The 23,328-nt window shown below is 41.1% G+C and overlaps 1 protein-coding gene across 1 annotated transcript; it reads right to left on the bottom strand.

Moving 5' to 3' along the window:
* Nucleotides 1–17,677: 17,677 nt before the first annotated feature.
* On the bottom strand, nt 17,678–19,786 carry LOC133917337 (WAT1-related protein At3g30340-like). Its single transcript, XM_062361241.1, has 6 exons — nt 19,449–19,786; nt 19,282–19,344; nt 19,076–19,192; nt 18,526–18,943; nt 18,259–18,410; nt 17,678–18,123 (listed from the first exon to the last, which is right to left on the bottom strand). Exons 1-6 carry the CDS (start codon nt 19,634–19,636, stop codon nt 17,985–17,987), a joined length of 1,077 nt encoding a protein of 358 aa, XP_062217225.1. The 5' UTR covers nt 19,637–19,786; the 3' UTR covers nt 17,678–17,984.
* Between the last annotated feature and the right edge of the window lie 3,542 nt (nt 19,787–23,328).

The following is a 23,328-nucleotide window of genomic DNA, read 5'->3' as shown; positions in this document are numbered from 1 at the left end:
CAAGGTAGTGGTGAGGGTCGTTGTCGTCGACGTGGCAGACTTGAATGGATCCCGATAACTCCTCCATCGACTCACGCACCAGGCGTACACTACCCTCCAGGCATTCCCCCACAGGCATTCCCCCACCGGCCACGATCGAGACTGATCATAGTAACATATTTTCTTTTTCTCCCTCATTGTTAGACTCATAGTAACACTCATTAGGACACAATAATTTAGTTGAATTTATAGTATATTAGGCTCAATTCATACCATCTTATCATGTAGGTGTTGAAACTGATCCTATAGCTTAAAGAGGTTATCCATGCGCTAGGTGGTACTGTACCTTTGGTGCAATGCACTCTAAATGGAAGGAATTTTGTGAAGCTATCTATCTCTTTTGACATATGTTCAAGGGGAGAAAGTAGTGATGGTATCACTATTAGGGCCTGTGGTAATGCATCATGATTTCGTTGCATTCTGAAAAAATCGCTATTGAAGGGTGTCTGAAAGTGCTTGAGGAGCATGGATTCTTTTTGCCTGACTACAACTATTTTCAAATAAAAGCGGTTGAGGAGGGCGAAGAGTATTTGACTTCGATCAGTGAGAGACTTACTCAGTTTGATGAATACGATATGGTACAGTAATATGTAATCTAGTTGTTTTGATATACATGACTGTTAGCGTGTATTATTTTCATAATTTTATTTTCTTTGCTTGTAGGATATTTTTGGTGACACCTTTGCGGTAATTAGCTTTCATGCTATCTTAGATGAAGCCATTGAGCATCTTGGGTTAAGCTTTTATAGCCCCGGAGTGGACTTCACTGTTAAAGGCAACTTCTAGGCTGATATAAAGTTTCATTTAAGTGGAAATGAATCAGCTAATAAGACCTTGTTTACTGTCTATGGTAAAGCATCGGGTCGTCCATGCCAAGAAAAAAAGAGTGCACTAATTCATGCGCTAATGTATATCGATAAAGTATTAGGATACAATATTGTAGATTTCAACTATGTTAAATATCAGAGGTTATGTGCTCCGGTAATGATGTATGGATATTTGCATAAGTACGTAATGTATGCATAACTATATTGTATGACTAACTTGAGTTAAATTCAAGTTTCTTGATGTATATCTATGTTCTTGAATGTGAAGACGGCTGTCAAATCCTGACATTGCTTTAGGATGTCGTCCATCAAAGTTCAGTGCTGTTATGTTGAATGGGATGTTGAAGTACTTTCTGTTTGCATCCATGCCTCTATTCTGAAAGTCGATCTCTTCTTGTAGAAGTCATTAGTGACGGGTCTTAGTTTCCACTCATCACTAATGTGTCATTAGTGACGGATATCCTTATCACCCATCATTAATGTTAAATAATTAGTGACATATGTCCTTATAATCCGTCACTAATATTAAGTCATTAGTGACAGGTGTCTTTATAACCCATCACTAAAAGTAGCCTTGGCGGCTCCCTGCTAGGGTCACTAATGGCTCACTCATTAGTAACGGGTGTCCTTATAACCCGTCACTAATGAGTGGTGTTTACCGTTATTTTATTCACAGAGCAACACAACCAGTCAGTGTCTGTCCGCGTGCTTGGTGAAGGGGCGATTTTTTTTATTCTATTGAGGCCAAATCAAATCTTAGTGATTTAAAGTTGGTATCTGTCCCTGACCTTTGAAGGTTTGCCTCCTCTCTTTCCTCCTCCTCTTGCTCATATACGCATGGTGGATTCTAGGGTTTGAGTTGGAATAAACAATTTTGCTCTTTCTCCTAAATCTTGATATATGTGGATTGTTCCCTTTAAGTAGTGTACATGCGTAACCTACGTCTCCCATTCGGGAGTGTTTGATTATAAATATGATTTGGTAACTTGTTATATTTATAAGAATATGCTCCTGAATTGTCATGTACTTTGGACAATTCGAGGATATGTGGCATGAGTAGTAGGTTTCTGTGCTCTTGTTTGGTTCTAGAGAGAATTTCGGTGGTGTCTTCCTGTTGTTTTCCGAATACACTCTCTCGGCTCGTTGTTGAGACGTGTATTTGGAGAACAGCGGGAAGGTGCTACCAAAATTTTCTCCAGAACCATACAAGAGTATGAAAACCTACTCGGGCCACATATCCTCGAATGGGATTATGATCTATCTTTGCCTATTAAAAATTAGCTAGGATCATTCGTCATAGATAAAATGTATCATATTTGGATGTTAATTGTTCTCTTGAATATCACTAGAACACACATACAAACTTAATTTAGTTAAATTGAGTTAGAATTTTTATACTTATTATATATTCTCTATCGTTTCTATTTAGAATTAATATTTTTTCAATCTGTAGATGGTGGACCGAAGTTGAATGTACCTTGATTGTCGTACTTGTAACGAGTACATAAGTGGGGTGAAGTCTTTCTTGACTGTTGCGGTGGCGGATATGGAAGGTCGGGGTAAAATGGTAATTTGGTGTCCATACTGTGATTGCAAGAATAAGAAGAAGTTCCTAAAACCTAACAATGTGTACAATCACTTGTTAAGGCATGAATTCAAAGAGAGATATTACGTTTGGAACAAACACGGCGAGGAAGGCCTTAACAAAGGAGAAATAGATCAGGTCGTCCTGGACGACAGTACGGATCAAGGACTCCCGCCAGCTGGTGATATGGATGATTATCTCAAGAATGCAAACATATTAGGATTCAATGATGACTATGTGGATTTTGTGGAGAATGTGGATCAAATGGTGTGTGATGCTGAGGGGCACGACGAGTATAGTGATGGTGAGTTTGCCAAATTCCTAAAACTGGTGTGAGACTTGAAGACACCATTTTATCCTGGCTGTAAGGAGAAATACACGCTGCTGTTTGCAGTGCTTATGCTTCTGCAATTGAAGGCAACCCATCGTTGGTCTAATAGGAGTTTCAAAGCATTGTTGCATCTGCTAAAGGACATGCTACCAGAGGGGAAAAAGGTGCCCAAGACCGTCTACGGTGCGAAGAAGATAGTTTTTCCTTTGCGATTAGAGGTAGAAAAAATACATGCATGAAAATACATGCATGTAAGGAGGATTGAGTCCCATTTCGAGGAGAGTATGCAGACCTGGATCAATGTCCTATTTGTGAAACCTATCGATACAAGCGTAGAAATGACGGTGACAACGTGGATGAAGGCAACAAGAGAAAAGTGCCTCCTAGAAAGGTGATGTGGTATTTTCCTATAATTCCCTGTTTGAAGCGTTTGTTCTAGAATAAAAAGGAGCCCCAATTGTTGCGGTGGTACAAGGAGGTAGTAAGAATGACGCAATGATACAGCACCCCGCAGATTCAGCTCAGTGGCGAACCATTGATTCCATATTTGGGTAGTTCGCTGAAGAATTAAGAAATATTAGGTTTGCTATGAGCACAGATGACATGAATCCATTCGGTAATATGAGTACCTCACATAGTACCTGGCCTATTGTACTGTCTATCTACAACCTTCCACCTTGGCTTTGTAAAAAGTGAAAATACATTATGTTGTCGACCTTAATTCTCTGTCCGAGGCAACCTGGCAATAACATTGATGTGTACCTCAGGCCTTTGATGGATGATCTTAAAGCACTCTAGTCTGAAGGCATTGAGGTTTGGGATCAGTACAAGCGAGAATACTTTACCCTACATGTCATGTTGTTCGTCACCATCAATGATCTATCAGCACTTCGTAACTTGTCAGGGCAGAGTAAAAAAAGAAAAGTTAAAGCTTGCTCCCAATACTTAGATGACACTGAGAATATGTGGTCGAATGAGTCAAAGAAAATAGTGTACATGGCGGCATCAACGTTTCCTTCCAAGGAACCACCGGTACCGGAAAATGAAGTCTCAGTTTGACGGCACAAGGGAGAAAGCATCACCTCCAAGGCATTTCAGCTGGCAAGATGTCTATGATAAGGTTAAGGATATTAATGTTGTCCTTGGCAAGCAAAAACGACACTCCATGAGTGATGAAAACGGAATGTGGAACAAGAAATCAATTCTCCGGGAGTTTGATTACTGGAAATACTTAGATGTTCATCACTGTATTGACCTCATGCACGTAGAGAAGAATATTTGCGATAGTCTCCTCGATACAATGCTCAACATGAAGGGAAAAACAAAAGATCATGAAAACGCAAGAGGTGACCTTGAAGAAATGGGCTTAAGGTTGGAGCTTCATATCAAGGATACGGATAAAAGGAAATTTCTACCCCCATCTTGCATCACCCTATCCAAGAAGTAGAAAAAAGAATTTTGCGAGTTTTTGCACAGTGTGAAAGTTCCCTCCGGTTACTCGTTCAACATTTGAAGACTTGTTTCGGTGAAAGAGCTAAAAATAGTTGCCAGTATGAAAACTCATGATTGCCATGTGATGTTGATGCAGATGATTGTGGTTGGAATTAGAAACATGTCACCAATTTGTGTTCGAGAGGCTATCATGAGCCTGTGATTTTTTTCCCAATGCAATTGGTCAGAAGGTACTCGATCCAGACATGCTACGCGAGCTAGAAAAAAGACACTTCGAGACTTTATGTCTTCTCGAGATGTATTTTGTATCATCTTTTTTCGATATCATGGTCCACCTCACAGCTCACCTTGTGAAGGAGATTTATTTTCTTGGCCCTATGTTCCTGCATCAGATGTATCCATATGAGCGATTCATGGGCGTTCTGAAGTCGTACATAAGGAATCGAGCTTTTCCTGAGGGGTGCATCATGCAGGGTTACTCTACAGAGGAGGTAGTGGAGTGGTGCGTTAATTACACGGACCCAGATAACATAATTGGCGTGCCTCATTCTCGCCACGAGGGTAAGCTCGCAGTGCAAGGAATTCTGGGAAAACATGCAATTACTCCTGAGCCGAAGGTATACGACCAAGCTCATTTCCTCGTGTTGCAACAAATAAGTGAAGTGTCCCCATATATCGACGAGCACAAACAATTGCTTCTTCAGGGGAATCCAGGGCGGACCGAAGCTTGGCTTGCGAAGCAACATATGCAAAGGTTCAACACTTGGTTTCGAGATCGAATCAATCAATCGAGTACTCCATCAATCAATCGAGTACTCCTACAAGTGATTTGATCAGAAAACTAGCAGCACGCCCTATATACACAATTACAACATATCAAGGGTACGATATAAATGGTTACACATTTTACATGTTTGCCCAAGATCAGGAAAGCAAATACCAGAACAACGGTGCCCGTATAGATGCTTATGATAACAACATGCACATGAGCACATACTACGGTCAAATAGAGGACATCTGGGAACTGGTACATAGGATTCAAGGTACCCCCTGCTTCGGTGCCATTGGGTACACGGGACAAAGGGCGTTACGAAAGATGAGTATGGATTCACTAGTGTTAATCTCAAACGTGTCGGATATAAGGAGGAACCTTTTGTACTCGCTAAAAAAGTTGCCCAGGTGTTTTATGTGACTAACACGACAGATAAGAAACTTCATGTGGTTCTCGCCAGAAAAAGATGGATCATCAGAGTTGAAAACGTGGTTGATGAGGATGAGTACAATCAATTTGATAAAATCCCCCCTTTTGCTACTGCAATCATACCACAAGACGTTTCGACCATAATGAAGGGATCCATGTCAAGAAAACATGAAAACGGCTGCCACATGCCAAATGATACATGAATCAATGCAACCTCAATTTTGTAATATTTGTAATATTCAGTTAAATCTGAATTTCAATGTAACCTCAATTTTGTAATATTCAGTTAAGTCTGAATTTCAATGTAACCTCAAATTTGAAATATATATATATATATATATATATATATATATATATATATAATATTCAGTTAAGTACGAATTTCAATGTAATCTCAAATTTATGATATGTTTGCAGGAGAAGACGGCTGTCAAATCCTGACTTTGCTTCATGATGCAGCCAGTATATAGGTAAATCCCTGAGAGTGATGAGCAAATTACTGACGGGTGAGAACTTCAAGTGTCAGTAAAGATATAGATAGTGACGTGTTAATTTACGACCCGTCACTAATGATCGAATCCCATGATGGAGAGACCTAGTCATTAGTGACAGGTCGTATCTATGACCCGTCACTAATTATATGTTTTATAAATAACGGGCCCGGGAACCCTAGCCTCCGATTTACACATACTAAGCTTCCTCCTCGCCGCCGCACCCACCGCCTTGCTCCTCTAATCCAGTGCCGTCTATGACTGCCAATGACAAGGACCTGGCATCGTTGTCCTCGGTGTCAGCCCCCGACGAAGATTACATCGATTGAGACCTCTTGAAGGTGGAGGCGGAGGAGGAGTATGAGAAGGAGAAAGCGATTGCCAACGACAAGGCGATCGCTCGTGCCGTCCATGAGGCGGAACTCATCAGCAAAGCTGATGGAACAGTGGAGGCCATCGTCAGTGACAAGGCCATCGCACACCTCTTAGTGTAGGAGGTGGAGATGGGCGACGACTACGACACCGATGACGGCGAGGAGGAGGAGGAGATGAGCGGCGACTCCGACATGACCGACGATGAGGAGGAGGAGGAGGATGAGGAGATGGGCGAATGGTAGTCCATTACTTACCTAAGTTTACTGTGGTAATCCGAATTTAGAAATTTAGATTTAGCACCCTTTTTCTGCAGTCCGGATGGGTATTTTTTGTGGAATTCGGACCTTCTTTGTAGTGATGAACTTACTTATCCTAAATTAATGAAAAGGTCAGTTAATTGGAAAAGTATGTTAAATTGAGGATGCAAGTGAGACAACTAATTGAGTACATTTTTCTCATCATCGGATTATCCTGCTGCTAAATCCTGACTTTGCTTCAAGATGCAGCCAGTATATATGTAAATAGAGGGATGATCACATTAGTGACGGATGATAACGTCATGAATCACTAAAGAGGTTATTAGTGACGGGTGAATTTACCACTCGTCACTAATTACCAAGTCCCAGTGATGGGATGGTAAATCCACCCGTCACTGTGACCCAATCATTAGTGACGGGATGTAAATTCACCTATCACTAATGATATATTTATAAATAACGGGCGCAAAAACCTTAGCCTCTGTTTTTTCCTAAGTCCCTCCGCACCCGCCACCCATTCCTCCTCGCCTCCTTCTCCCGGTCGTCCCCGAGGCCACCGCCGTCTCCCTGCCATTCCCATCCCCCTCCCCGACGCTGTCTTCCCCTGCGCCTTCGTCCCCGACTACCTCGACGACGAGGAGCCCACACCGCCGTCGCCTCCTCCCCAACAAGCACCCCGACGCCGAGGAGCCCGCGCCACCATGCTCTTCACCACCATCGGCCTTATCCATCGAGGTAGGCCTCCCGCTGTCCCCTCCTCACCGACGCCTACCGCCATCGTCCTCATCCACCATTGTGAGTTACTTCTGTGCATTCTGCCATACTTTGTGTGCCAGGGGTGAATGCAAATGGTATGTCAGATTATATTACTCGATGATGATAGCGGCTAAGTGAGGTTGTGTGTGATAGTGTAGTCTACTTAGGTGCGACAATATGAACTTAGCAGTTTAGCACAGATGAATTAGGCGCGCTGTTATCTTACACATTTAACACTTACTATTGAATACTTAAACTCTACGTGTTCCTAATGTTGACCCTTGAGTTGCGATTTCTATGTAGTATTTACAGTAATATAGGAGATAGAGGGTATGTGAATCAATGGTTAGTAGTTTAGCACAACTATGTTGAAATTTTGGTTTCCAATATGCATAAATATGGAGGCTGCAGTGCATACTGTTCTTTGAAATGATCTGAGAATTAAGAGTACGTTGTCACACATACCGATGATATGAGATGGCCAATTTGGCGTTTGGATGGCGACATCAGTCATAACCCACTCTCCGGGAGTAAAACTTGATAACATAAACATGTTCTTGATGTTTATATGCTTGGCATATGCAATTTTCATGTTTACATATTTTTATTCTTGCTTATATTCAGTCCTGACAGCACACATTAATTCTTATTCTTGTTTATCTGCTGTTGTATATTCTTGTCACTAATGAATGCATATTGTACAACAAGTTCATGATGGTTACAATTAAATTTGTAAGAAAATCCCAAAAATGAATCTAGGTTGCATAACCTATTACGTCGTCTCCCGTTTGAGAGTGTTTGATTATAAATATGACTTAACAACTCATCATATTTATAAGAAGATGCTCCCGAATTGTCCACGCACTTTGGACAGTTCGAGGATATGTGGCCCGAGTAGTATGTTTTTGTGCTCTTGTATGGTTCTAGAGAGAATTTCAGTGGTGTCTCCCTGTTGTTCTCCGGATACACGGCTCATTGTCGAGATGTGTATTTGGAAAACAGCGAGGAGATATTGCCAAAATTTTCTTCAGAACCGTACAAGAGCATGAAAACCTACTTGGGCCACATATCTTCGAATGGGATTAGGACCTATCTTTTCCTGTTAGAAATTAGGTAGGATCCTTTGCTTTAGATAAGAAATACAACATATTTTCATAAATTCATATAAAAGTGAATATAGTTACTAAGACTTATACAATTGTATCTGCATATTTGGATCTACTAGATGTCTGCCAATGAGTCATCGAGATCCTTTGACGAAGCACAAGCTCCCAGTAAGATGTCTGCGCAACTAGGTCCCAGTGGAGCAACAGTATGAAAGGCAATGGCACAAGTAAAGTGGCCGATTGAAAAGATTACCATCATAGAAATCGATGATGATGGCGTGCTTACGGAGAAGAAGGCCATGCATATGTTGCGGAAGCTCGCAAGCCTTAATGCTCGGGAAATGGTGTCATTGACCCTTCGGAAGTTCAATGACCTCACTGTGGATCAAAAGAACGCCTTGTTCAATGGTGGTGTCAATACGTTTCTGGAGTTCCCAGAGAACATGAAGGCGAAGGCTTGCAGGGTTGCTATGAAAATGATAGCCAAACTTTGGAGAAGCCACAAGAGCAAGCTTGTGAACAAGTATATGAAAAAAGAGTTGGACCCCTTCATCAAGTACCCATATATTAAAAGAGAGACTCGTGAAGTTTTTGTGGCGTCGAAGAGCTCTGAGACATTCCAAATGGAGAGTTCAGCAAAGAAGCAACTTCGAGCAAAGAATAAGCAGAATCACAGCCTGGGTACATGCAGGTATGTGGGGAAAAGGGATAAATGGTAGGCAGAGGATGCAAAGTTAGCCAACGAAGGCCGCGAGAATCCTTGGTTGCAATTCCCGGGGCGATCGCAATCGTATTTGTGCGTGAGGGGTACACTGTCAGATAGTGGAGAAATCACCTTCAAATCTAGCGAACATGATGTGCTCTCCACTGCGCTGGGAAACCCTGAGCACCCAAGTCGCGTTCGAGGCGTGTCCAGTTCCCAGGGCTGGAAGTTAGGCTTCTCTGAACACGTTGGGATGTATAAGAAGAGGAAGAGGTCGGTCCCAATAGATGTGGAAGCATTGACCCAGTCAATCAAGGAGATTGTTTATCAAGACGTCATGCAAAGGTTTGGGGCACAGGGAGTCGTAATTCCTAGTGCACCAGTGGGTGGTAGCCTCATTGCTGGACATAAGAGTAGTTAAGTCTCCAGGGAGGTTGAACAACCTGTCTTCTCTCCATTTGTGGAGCCTGATACCATAGACCTTCTCGATGGGCCCACGCCGTGCTCGCTGGTCATAAGACCTGGAGGCTACTATATTGAGGTTGCAAAGGGCCAGGTGCATCCAAATGTCCAGTTGTTACATACGGTCCCGATACGTCCTGGCTATGACGTGGTCTTCGTGGATTTTATACATACCAATGCCGTGGACACAGATTTGCCTGTTCCCCCCAATGACGAGATCAAAAAACTGAGCCAAGCTCGTCTTCAAAGGATCCAATGGAAGAGGGAGGACATCGTGGTGCACACGGTATCTAGGAGCGATCCGCTTGGACGTTCAAGTTCCCTATCCCAACCTCAACCTCAAGATGCGCTACTTGTATCGCCTTTGCCCACTCCGCCATCTACAGTTAAGCAACCTGAGGGCAGCCCAGAGAAGAAGAAGAAGCCTTTGCCCACTTCGCCATCTACAAGTAAGCAACCCGAGGGCAGTCCAGAGAAAAAGAAGAAGTCTAGGACATGGTCCAAGAAGCAGCTGCCGAAGAAATCCAAGTCCTCTGGTAATGACTCAATTGTTGAGAAGTGTTGGATAGGGGAATCTTGGACTAAGGAAAACCCAAAATTCAAGCTTGGAAAGCCCTTGCTGCCGGCAGATCCACTTCGGCAGGTGGGACAACCTTGTGTTGAGTTGCATAATTACTACTTGCAAGGTTGTAGAGAGAAGAAGGTTTCCATTATCTTATATTACCAAAATCATCACTTCTTGACTGGGGATGGCTACTTCCTCGTGGGCTTCAATGACTTATACGACCTCTTCAACCTCGATGGCCTAGATGTGGGGTTATGGCGATGCTTTACATTGTAAGCCCTTTCAAACTAGACGTTCATTAATTATTATCACTAAATTATCCAATCTAACTAATTTCTTATCTATAAACACTTGATATAAGAAACGAGAAAGAAGGATCCCTTCAGATTCCTTGACCCCCAAAATTTGATGATTTCTTTGATGGAACAACAAAGGAAATGTGTTGTGGAATATGTGGCTAGGGCAATGAGCCACTTCTCGAAGAGGGACTACCTGATGGCCGCCCACAACACGGGTGGTCATTGAATCTTACTAGTGGTGGGACCTAACGGCGAACGGGGACAATGTGACTATACTTTCATTAAATAAATCATCGATGAGTAAGCTCTTCATGACTTAGGTTACATATTGAAATTTTCAAACTTATACTAAATGTTGAATATTGGATCCCTCTTCGCATATAGGGATTTTGATATGTATATGTGTTGTGATCTAAACTATGATCCGAAGTATAGTCTTTACGGTAAGTGCCAGCAAACATATTTGCAAATACTCTACTACTACATTTTTTTCCTTTCGAACTAACGGGTTTTTCCCTCTCCAGTGTCACCAATAACCACCGGGCAACTCCTGTGGATTCTCGTTGCGTGTCACATGCTTCTATTCATGGCAGCAAAGGATATGAAATCCCCAGATGTAAGATAATTGCATAGTCTTTTCATAGCTGCTTTATTCATTACAAATATCCGATGATAAAATGATTTTGCTCACGCTAATTGCATACTTTTTCCATAACTACTTTCATTCAGCTTACCGGACGACAGCATCGAGTAGTCTGCACTCTCCAACATTTGAGTACGGATCACCTCATTCTTAATGACCGAAGTCTTCTCTTCGAAAGGTGAGTTCTATTGTAGGGAGGCATGGCTCTAACTTATGTAATATGTGGTTGTACTTTCTACTTATGTAATTTGTAACTATCTTGATGTAATTTATGGTTACACTTTTGACTTATGTAATTCGAGGTTGCACTTTTGACTTATGTAATTCGAGCTCTTGATGTGGACTTGCGTCGTTGTACGTTTCGATGACTTTTGATTATGTAATTTGTGGTTGCATATCTCGTGACTTGGTCCCTACAATGTGGGCATATATCTTGAAATAAATGGTGATTATGGCATGAATGTATCTGGATGTGTCTTATTTGCAGGAGAAGACGGTAGCCAAATCCTGACATTTCTTCAGGATGCAGCCAGGAAAAAGGTAAATCCCTTCGGGGGATGAGACTATTAGTGACGGGTGATAAATTCACCCGTCATTGATGATCGAGTCCTAGTGACGGGTAGCTTTCCAACCCGTCTTTGGAACTCAGTTATTAGAGACGGGTTGAAAAGATACCCGTCACTAATGACTCATAACACTAGTAACGGGTTGTAGCTACCTGTCACTGGTTCTAGATAATGAGTGACAGGTGGTAAATACATCGTCACTAATGACCGAGTCCCAGAGACGGGTTGAAAATCTACCTGTCACTAATGACTCAGTAACCAATGACGGGTGGTAACAACCCGTCACTGATAACTCGATCAGTAGTGACGGTTTGTAGTTAACACCCATCACTAATGACCGAGTCCTAGAGACGGGTTGGTAAGTTACCTGTCACTGGGGATCAATAATTAGTGACAGGTAGTACATATACTTGTCACTAATGACGATCATAGTGACAGGCAATAGGCCTGCTCAGGTCACAGGAGACGCATTTTAGTGACGGGTTTCAATTATGACCCGTCACTGGTGATTGTCATTAGTGACACAATAAGAGTGATGGGTGTCATAACCGTCACTAATGACGGTTATCACCTGTCACTAATGTGTTGTTCTAGCATAGTGACTATCACCCGCGCCTGCTACCCCCGTCCGCCCCACTGCGTCGGCTGCCATCATCCACCCTCGTCCGCCCACCTCGCATACGGGCATGCCCGTGGGTATGTGATGCCCGCGGGCAGTGGGCACAGGTGCCAATTCTTACCCGTGGCGGGTAATGGGTGCGGGCACGAGTTTGGAAATTAGATCACGAGTACGGATTTGTATAACTTCTAACTGTTTGTGCTTGTTACCATCCCTAGTTGTGAAAAAAATACAGGAATACACTTGGAATTTGATACAATGTAAAGATGCTACATAAATTCAGGATAATTACATTAGAGGAGGTTACTTAATTACAGAGGAATAACATCGAAGTAGGAACCAATCCAGATCCAACAGGAGAAGCTAGGCCACTTTTGGCTAGCTCAACATTGTGTTGTGATGCACCAGGGAGGGTGCCGCATGGCATAGTAGCCAAAAGGGTCTCCTCCTTGCTCCCAAAGACAGTTTTCTCTGCGTGAAGCTTCTGGAGCCTTTATTGTCCGATAAGAAAATATCTACGATGACTTTCTCCACCTCTCCCAGAAAAGGATCATGTATGGTGGCCTATAAATATAGGCCCTCACCCCATGGTGAAGGCATAGAGATTTCCCACAGAAAATAGATTAGATTAGGGTTAGAAACAACAGGTTGTTGCCCTTGGTGAAACCGGAGGTGCCGCTGCAAAGGACTACTTGTGCCGCATGGCACAACCCTAGGTTGCCGTGCTGCACCGTTGCCCTAGTTGCCTATCAGCCACCTCCCTTCGTAGAGGACTTCTAGAGAGGTTTCCTTGCACATCTAGCCATGTATCCGCAATGTATTATGGGATAATCTCTTTGTTCTTTTTCAATGTTATCGGAGATATTGCCATGTAAACTCTGAGATGATTTTGATATCTATTTTATCCATTCAGTCTATACGATGTATGTCTAATTCTCGTATCAAAGATGCTTGTATACCTAAAGTAAGGTAGATACAAACATTGTGTTTAAATCTATACGTACCCATAGCATCACCATAATGCATTTGTAGATGATTTTGGAATAATCTACGACGTGACAGGGAACTTGACGAGGAATAATTAATTAATAATTATATATATTTAATAGAAATATAATATATCTTTAGAACAAGTATTCACTATACACATGTCCTTAACTTGATACGCTAGTTTGCACAACCGCTATATAGTAAATAAGGCATGTGTTGATATTTTAGGCAATTCATCATGATCTACACGAAAACCATCCTCGGATTAGGAAGGAGCCTTACATATATTCTGGGAAGGTTACACTCAGAAACTCCAAGTATGATATGTTCCCTTGACTTGACTATATAAGGAGGGGAGGGAGTGCGTCCAGAGAGAGGGGATTCTAAGCCAGACACTTGAATTCCAGGCAAGGGGTTGGACTAGCCATACAGAGCAAGTCGAGTCGGATAGGAGCAAAGACAACCTATTGAGATCCACAATAAAGTCATAACATGATAAGATTCATTCGGCAAGGGTTTCAAGACTTAGAACCCGAGATACCTCGCCGAGATCCATAGGATTAGATCTAGACACACCCCTATTATAATTATCTTTTTCTAAAATTAATCAAGACGAAATAGGACGTAGAGCTATTATCCTAAGGGATACATGAACCTGCATAAAATTATGTGTTCTCTTTTTCGATATGCACAGTTGATGACAAGGTATTCTTACTTTAAATAAATATTCGCATAATCTACTTTACTAATCGTCGACAGCTACCGCTGGCCATGGTGATACGGTGAGACATGTCTTTATCAACTAAGCGCATCAAGTCTCTGATATTGGGCTACTCTGATGATGGGTTCTACGATGACTTTGGGCTTAACATCTATGTAAAGCCTGACGAATTGATGGAGGTTTCTCAATCTTCAATGGTGAATTTTGATGACAAACCCTAGGGTTTGCTGGTCAAGATGACCACTCACGTGATCATATGGCTTGTGGGTCATAAACCTAATTAACTATGACTGTAGCCTTGACTTTCGGTAGCTCTCACTACCGAGTAATGGCCAATATAGAGAAGGAGATTTCGGAGGACGAATCTCACTTCTCAAACTTTGACCCATCTACAAACAAAGAAGATATGGAGGATTATGGCATCAATGCGATCTCTACTGATCATCCTGAGGATCAGCCAGATGTTAACTTTGGGCATGAGAGTCCCATCGCAAATAAAACCGACAATGGCGCTCCACAAGGAGAATCGAGTCCACCTAAACTCCCCTCCTTGGCACACGTTCTAGGTGGAAATCAACACCGCATGCGTCAACAGATGTCGTCTTGCGTTTCAATTTGCCTCTGGCTCCGCTTGGCACCTACAAGGCGCGAGAACTCTACTCTTCAGTCTACCTCAAGGAGGATTATAAACTTCAGAATGGGCATGGTGATTGGAAGATATCACCGGGATTATCATTGCCTCATATTCTGTAGGCCCTTCACCACACAACACCCTCCTCTGTTCTAGCGGATGGTGAGTTCTGCTCCCTCTACCACCCCTCCCTAATTAACTCACAATATGGGAGAAGAACAGCCCCACTGGGCGAAATGCGAATCTTCACGCAATATGAATGTTACAAATTTGAGGTGCTTCACAAATTTTTTTACTCGTTTGTTACATAGAACTTCTGTTTGTGATAACTTTAGGCAAGTAACTAACTTGATGCAACCTTGCAACAGGGAAGCTTCCATTTTGATATGCAAGTTGCAAACAGGGAAAATAATTACTAGTATCTGGCCTCTTGAATTTACCATGAATGTTGATGTTGCTGGCATACGTCCCAATGTCTCACCATCCATCACCTTGGCTGGTTCCTACCTGTGCATTGGTTTGTGGAGCTAAGTTCCACTGATTTCAGACTAAAATCAAAATCAAATTAAAAGCTAAGACAAACAGGCCTAAAGGGAGATAGCATGGATGAAATCAATCAAATAACAAAAGATTCGAGGAAACTCACCATTGTATTAATAACCCCTTTGCGTCAACTGCGAATTTATTTGGAATGCAAGAGGCCGTTGTGTCGTTGGAATACGAAAAACAACCATACGGTCTGATGTAATCATATCCAGAAGAGGAAAAAATAAAACCTTGGGCTGAAGGTAGCAGCTGGTACGCATGACAAATATAATTGCTAAGAGGCAAGTTAAAATAAAAGAGGAAGGAAGAAGGAAGGGCTGGGAAGAAGAAGAAGAGATGAGTGGATGCTATATAATATATGTGAGATCCACTTTTGTTGACCGCGCGTGCCCTTGGATGTTATGGAGCCAAATTAGTTTGTGACAGACAAACGAGGTCAAATGACACACATGGAAAATAATCATATAAGACAAGGTCTTATGCATGTGAGGTTTGTCGGATTATTTTCGATACATAGGGAGGAAGTTCGGATTATTTAGGATCGAGCGAAACGTGGCAATTTCAGCAGGCATTAATTCATGAGTTCAGATTTTGTATACAGGGTTCCAGCACCCTCATTGGAAAATTCAATCAGCATATTGCAACGTTTCAAAAAATCTTACGTGCATGTAATACACATAAATTTAACTAAACATGCAAAAATCCAATTTCAAATTCATCCTAGATAAATGTCAAGAAACAAAATAGACAAGTAACCAATATCCAGCGAGCATGGTTCATCATGTGCTAACAGCACCACTTCTGCCTTTTCGAATCTCGATATTAAAGATGAATTTGAAAAAACATGTGTATACACATGTTTTTTATGGAATTTTTGAAACATTACAACAATGCTGAATTAATCATATTTTAATTATTGGGACGCCGGCTCCCTGGGAACCAACCAATTTCCCTTAATTCAGTATCCAATTGAGTAGTTTTCATGCACCCCAAACTCATGTGTCGATATACAATTGTAATTGGTAATATTTTGTTTCACCATTATCGACTAGAGAAGGATAGGTTAGGAACATGTGACACGTGTGATGGGAACGATAGGAAACGCATGCAACAGAGGCGGCCAATGGCATTGGGTTGTCATGGTTATAAGATAACACATGGGTCTTCCCGTTCGTTGATGGATGGTGTTTAAACAATATATGTGTAAATGCAACTAAAATGTGGTACAAATAGCTTAGATCTCAGCCACACGAATGCAACAGATACGAGCGGTGTATGTATGTATGTGTGTGTATATATGCGCACAAATTGAAACATTAACGGAAGCCACTAAATGATATACCAATAATAGTTTCATTGCATGGTCAAACTAATGAATGGTTGAGATAAGATGTATGAAGCACATGCATGGATATGGCATTTTTTAATCTCGTACTTTTATATACAGGATGTACAAATAAAAAATGTATTCGATTGTATTGCATGGTAGCACTACTACATAAACATCAATTCATGACCCTCTATCACGGTTGGTTCTTTAAAAACCGACAATAATATAGTATATTCAGAAAGAACTAGTAGTGGAAGAACCGTCAATGATAGTATTAGTGTTAGTTTTTTATATTGTCGACAGTAATAATGGTAAAAAACCGACAGTGATAATGGAGGGAGTATCGCCGCTATATGAAACTGGTAGCGATAATAGTGTCAAGAACCGACAGTGACAGTGTCAAGAACCGTGTTACGAACTGATAGTAATAATGGTTTGCAACCGTCTTTAGAAATTCATAGATTTACATATGGAGTTGGATGGAAACAATTTTTATATAAAAATATAGTTCTGAACGAGATCTACAATTTTGTGGTTGATAAGTTTTTTGTTTAACATAATTTTGATATCCAAATAATCATCACACTTTTGGGACAACAAGGGTCAAAAACAAAACATGTCTTATTACTCTCAGCAATCAGTAATATGTGAGATAGTAAGGAGACTTCACATAAGATGAGAAATCTACTCTTTAACTCCCCTACGACTATGTACATAACATAGGTGAGTGGTTCGGTGAAAAAAATTAGCCTTAAAGATATTTTTAAACTGATAATAATAATATACTCACTACTGATTCTGGTTTAAATTAGTAGCGATAGTGCAATGTCGGTTCAATAATCAGCACAGATGTCTGTTATGAACCGGAAGGTGGGCGGGCGACCAGTTGATTTTCCTTTTCTGAAAATCAGTTGTCTCGTACGAAAGCACATGACGCCACCATGCACTAAAACGCAACCTGTACTTTCCGTTACCCATTGTGTCGTCGTTGCCTCGTCTTAGTTTTAGCTGACCACTGTGCTGGGAGATTGGAAGTTGCCACTTTCGTAATGCTGAAAGTTTTCTATTCAGATTGATATTCAAGTCGAAATTCAAATTTCTAATGGAAACAGAATATTTCCAGATTCAAAAGGTGATATGCTTGATTTAAGATCTGGGTAGACTACTTCATAAAATTCAATTTTATAACTCATAATAGCGTAGTCTCTTTTGCTCTGAGCGAATACATAACTCTGAGCATAGACTGGTATGCACATACAAAACAAGACTTGACGATAGACCAGTTTGGACATACAAAACTTGAGTTGACGATAGACCGGTTTGGACATACAAAACTTGATTTATCTCTCTCTCTTTTCTTTCTGAGAATAAAATTGATTTCTCTTGTTTCCGACAAAGGAGGAAATTAAATAAGATCCTAGTTCTTTTTTTTTCAGATCCTCGATCCCGCACGTAGAAACTTCCTCCTTTTTGTTATGCCTGCTGCTTATCATACAACCTCTGTCTGCGTTGCTTGCTTGGATTTTTCTTCCAATTCAGTGTTGGATGGAGGAGCATCTGATGCCTCTTTGGTTTTTGCCCAGAGGACAAAGTATAACCCAGCAACCACAAGAGCAGAACCCAGCACACTAGAGAACCAATAGACACAATTAAAAGTATATCTACTTGAGAATGAATCCGGTGGTGAAGCTGCTGTCAGATAAATATATAGTTTGACGATGAAAATGAAATGAGCACATGAAGTAAATAAGGGTGATGTATACCTTCCAACATGGAGCTGTTCGTGGAGAGCAACGATGTTGACACCAGCTGCTGTAACTTGGATCAGAGGTGTGAATGCAGTTGTGAAGACTGGACCTCTTTGCTCTATGCACCAAGACATGGCCAAGAAACCTGTTCCAGACCCCATTATCCCCTGAGACAATACAATGATTTTTTTTTTGTCAAGAAATAGTTCAATCATCGTGATCGTTTTTTCTCCATAGAGAAACTTATAGCATTGATCTTTTTCTATCAATGATCCTGCTTACCATAAACAGCACAGTGATGATCTGGAGCTTGCTTCTTAGGATCCACACAGAGAAGTCTTTCTCTGTAGCTAGCCCAACAGCAGCCATCTGAAGAAAGCTGAGCAAGAACACGAAGGCAGTTCCAGAGTAGAGTGCTGGGTACTTCTTCCCCAGCCTTGACTGGAGAATGAACCAGAAGGACCAACATGCTGATCCGGCCAGCAGGGCCAAGGACCCAATCACCCATCTATGAGCACCATGGCCCACGGTGGGCCCTTGCTGTGGTGATGCCCCAGCTACAGACTCCATTGGTGGGGATGGGGATTTGATCAGTGATGGACCTTGGTAGAGTGCAAGCAGCATAGCTCCTGTGAACCCTACTGTTGTGCCAATCACCTTTGCTATGCCGGCTCCAGTCTTCAGGACTAGCTTTTCCATCCTGCAGTGGAACTTGCATATTAATTTCTTTTTTCTGGCAGTAATAATGCACACGGCATGTATAGAACTGAGAATTAGAGGACATAATAGCTGCATTGTAAAAAAGTGAAGTGAAGAAATACTAGCTTGGTACCCAAAGGGAAGTGCCACAAGGAAAGTGAACATTGGAGTCATGTTGATGAAGGCACATGCAAATGTTGCTGTAGTGTATTGTAGCCCCACGAAAAATAGCCACTGAGTAAGTGAGGCACTGCAGGTACGGTGCAACAACAAGAGAAGTTAGCGCTTGCTGAAAGCATCAAGAATGATGGATGATGGTTGCATGCATCTATCACTTACCCAAGCACTGCACTGAAGAAGAGATACACAAAGATCTCAACTGTAAGTTTAGGTCTTGTCTTCCTACGAGCATATATCCATCATAAACACAAGCACATCCAGCACTGTGACAATAGAAAATAAAGATACTGATCGAACTACTCTATATATTGTTAGCTCATTCATACCTCTCTCGGAAGTATGCGATTGGGGCGAGGAAGATGAAGGCAGTGAGCTGGCGAAGTGTGATGAGGACGGTGGTGTGCATCCCTTGGTTGAAAGCCATCTTTGTCAGTGTGTTGAGCACGGCAAACACAACAACAACCGCCAACATTGTTGCCGTAGGCTTGCAGTCACCCAAAGCATAACGCCCCATCTCTCTAGCCAAATGACGAGGCTTACACCTAGCTATATGATGCAAATCAAGCCAAGTGATGCTAACTAGTACTAATAGCTGCACTGCAATAGATCAAGCTCGATCTGGCTCCAATTTGCATCTCACACATTCATGCAGCAGGCTATTTATATATATGGCCATGGCATCCAATCAATCCAGTCGGGTGAGGATATATACCATCAATTAAGATAATATATGTTTCCTGCCCAAGGGATATTTTTCTAGACCATTCAAATGGAAGAACCTATCTGACGAAAGAAGAATTAATGAGAGAATTTTGTGCATGTAGCTTTATGCTAAAAAGAGGAAAAAGAAGGTCGGATGCTTTGGAAAAGCTGACCTTAAATTACATATTTAAACTGAAGGGTGTGTGGGTGTGTGTGTGTAAAAGAAGAAGAAAATTAATTTAAACGCTCCATCTTTCTTTGAAACACAGGACATTTCATTTGTTCCTTTATAAGGAAACCATTTTTGTATGTACTAGCTTTAGTACTAAGCAAAACCTTGCCGAGCCCTTTAAAATACATAATTAATTGCACACCTAAAAAAATAAAAAGGGAGCACATTATATTTGAGTGATCTCTTCCTCCCATTTTACTAATGCCATCCGTTGTTGCCTCATGAGAAAAGGATGCATACCATCAACAACAAGCAGATCAAAAAAGAGGGGTTGGAAAGGAGCTTATATGGTTGTTTTTACAGTAGATCAGAGGATGTCAATCGTATTTATTTGGATGTGCTCTGGTCTAAGTTTTTTAGTGCTCTGAGAGATATCTTCGGATGAAATATATTCCCCACTTCGGTAGCTGACTTATGAGCAAACTGACTTCTAAAGTTTCTCAAAATCTCTCAAACCCTAGACTTTTTCTATTTGCAGTATTGCTTGGGCACTGTAGAGGACAAAAAACGTCATGGCCATTGAGAAGAAATTCCCCACCAAGCCGACCGATGTTCTAATTCTTGTTATATCCTTCGTGCAGAAATAGAGCATCATTCTTAAACATGACGATAAGCTTATAGTGGACAGTGTTTTCTCATAGTTCCATGAGTGGCTGCCTTACTTCTCTTCGGCAGATGTTCTGGCTTCTGATGTATTTTTGCTTGACGCGGAGTGTTTGGACTTATGTAATTTTCTAGCCTATACATCTATCTTGTTCTCTATATATATGATCTCTCTGGTGTGCTGATAACCCTAGCTATTACCTTTCCTATCTTTCCCTCCTCTTCTGTTGTTTCTAAACTTTAATATTGGTATTCTCTATTAAAAAAAGCAGATCAAAGAATAACCGTTAGAAAACGGAAAAGAAAGAAAATGAATGAAACTGTCTGTCGATGCAAGACGAACATATGTGCATCGTTGTGCCTCTGTTGAAAAGCATCCAGTGCTAGCTTTCTCCATCCAGTTGATCCGTGATGGAATGCGTCATATATACGAATTTCTCCAGATTTAGCACATGGGCGACAACAACGATAGACAAATGGAAGACAACAAGGATCACTTTCTTTCTCAACTGATTTACTTGGCTTTTCTTTGCTCGGTAAATGAAGGCAATTATATATGTCAAAATCACTCATACATATAGTACGCATGCATCACTGACATGATTCTGATTTTTATGCTCCTACAAATATATATGATACCGAAGGCCATGTATCGTGTCGATCAGCCATAGTATAGTAAGACGATTAATGGAGTCTCTTTATGGATAAAAATCTCGAACCTTGTTATGAAGTGATTTTCGTTCTCTTTAACGTTTTAATAAAATTTTTTTATAGTTTCTATCACGAACATCGGTGGATCCACCTTGGTGCATGGGTATGCAGCTGCATACCTAACTTTTTTGGAAAAATCAATTATATATACACTATATATTAGATATACGTGTAGTACGTAGCTAGTTTGATCTAAAACTCACAACCTTAGTCTTCCATCGGATATCTGTTGTCGGCCTATCCTCACTTCCGTATGCTCTCATCGGCCTACAGTCTACGCATTTAGTCACTCAACAGCTTAATTACCCTTCGCTAGTTCGTTTCTTCACAATCTTGCATACTCAACTTAGATTTTCTGGATCCACTACTGGTCACGAATGGATTCCTAATGTCATTCCCTTTAGGACGAGATTCTTTCCCATTTTACTTCACGATTCTCTTCGAAAGAAAGTTAGCAAAGATGAGAGAAAATAAAGAGAACGAAAAAGAGAATAAAAAATGAATAAAATGAAAGGAATATGATTGGAATGGTCTAATATACAGTGGTGCGCATGCAACTAAAAACAGCATCTCAACTCTGACTAAACAGTAAATTAAAGACAAAAGAAAAAGAACGCATACGCATCGATCATGCATGCTGTCAAATGCAACAGTTAACACTTTTCGCTGCCGGTGCCCTGCAAATCTGATGCCCCCGGCCGGACGCAAGCAGATTTATATTATTCATGCATTACAAATTAAGAAGAAGCAGCTATTCGGAAAAAAAAAATAAGAAGAAGCTAGTTCGAAATTAAAGAACTGATGGTAGATGTTGCCGACACTAGAAATGCATGGTTAGGAAAGCAAGTATGGGATCCGGCCGGCCATTCTCTCTCACTATATGAAAAACAAATAAATAAGACACGAAATCAGTGACAAGTTATCACGACCTATCACGAAACAACTTTTAGTACGATCCATCATTTATATAGTTTCAAATCAGGATCGAACAATGATCTATCACTGATGACAGGTCATCAATAACGTGTTATAAAGTTAATTGTCACTGATGATATTAGTAATAGGTCGTAACTACACCTGTCGCTAATGTATAACACATTAGCAATTGGTCCCAATGGATCAGTCATTAATGACAAGTTATGTTACAACCCGTCACTTATGACCTGACATTAGTGATATATCTCCTTAGGTCAGTCATAAGTGACGGGTTATGTTAGGTATCATCACTGATGATAAATCATAAGTGACGTATACTGTTATGACCGTCACTAATGACTCAACTCTGTTATTATAGCTGGTTAGCTATTGCGCGCCTATTAGTTACAGAGCGTGACATTGGCGTCAACTTATGGCGATTTTCTTTGGTTTCGCTAGAGATTTTCTTCGGTTTATTTGGTGTCAATAACGACCAAGTTCGATGACCGCATTGACAAAGAAAAGAGAGACTTGTTCAATAATGTTGTCAATGAGTATGTAGAGTACCCTGAAAACATGAGTGAGCGTCAAACGAATACCACAATCAAGGTAATAATGAAAGCGATCGTGAAACTTCACTGAAACTTTAAGAGCAAAGTTGTTAATCAGTACTTGGCTAAAGAGGTGGTGTCTTTCAAGAGCTACAAGCACCTGAAAGCAGAAGATTGAGAAGCTTTTATGCAGAGGAAGAATACAACAGCAGTTCAAAAATAAGATTAGGGAGAAGAAGCAACTTAGAGCTAGGAACAAGTACAACCATAGGACTGGTCCAACCGAGTATGTGGTAAAAAGGGCAAAATGTCAGGCAGATGATGAAAAGTTATCCAAAGAAGGCCACAAGAATCCTTGGTTGCAATTCCCAAGATGATCGGAGTCATATTTGCAAGGGGTGAGATGTCCGAAAGCTGAGAAATCACAATTAGAAACAACCGAAGCTAGCCAAGGTTCTTTCTGGGTCAAGGAACATGATGTTCTTTCAACGA

Source organism: Phragmites australis, chromosome 5, assembly GCF_958298935.1.
Source record: "Phragmites australis chromosome 5, lpPhrAust1.1, whole genome shotgun sequence".
Lineage (NCBI taxonomy): Eukaryota > Viridiplantae > Streptophyta > Magnoliopsida > Poales > Poaceae > Phragmites > Phragmites australis.
Note: the sequence above shows the minus strand (reverse complement) of the source record. Positions and strands in the feature narration are given on the sequence as shown.

Excerpts from the sequence above, each read along its gene's own strand:
- LOC133917337 (XM_062361241.1), bottom strand. The coding sequence starts at position 19,636 with ATGGGGCGTTATGCTTTGGGTGACTGCAAGCCTACGGCAACAATGTTG. Across the intron at positions 19,345-19,448 it reads ATCGCATACTTCCGAGAGAG|GAAGACAAGACCTAAACTTA; the intron begins GTATGAATGAGC and ends ATATGCTCGTAG. Across the intron at positions 18,944-19,075 it reads CTTGTGGCACTTCCCTTTGG|GATGGAAAAGCTAGTCCTGA; the intron begins GTACCAAGCTAG and ends GTTCCACTGCAG.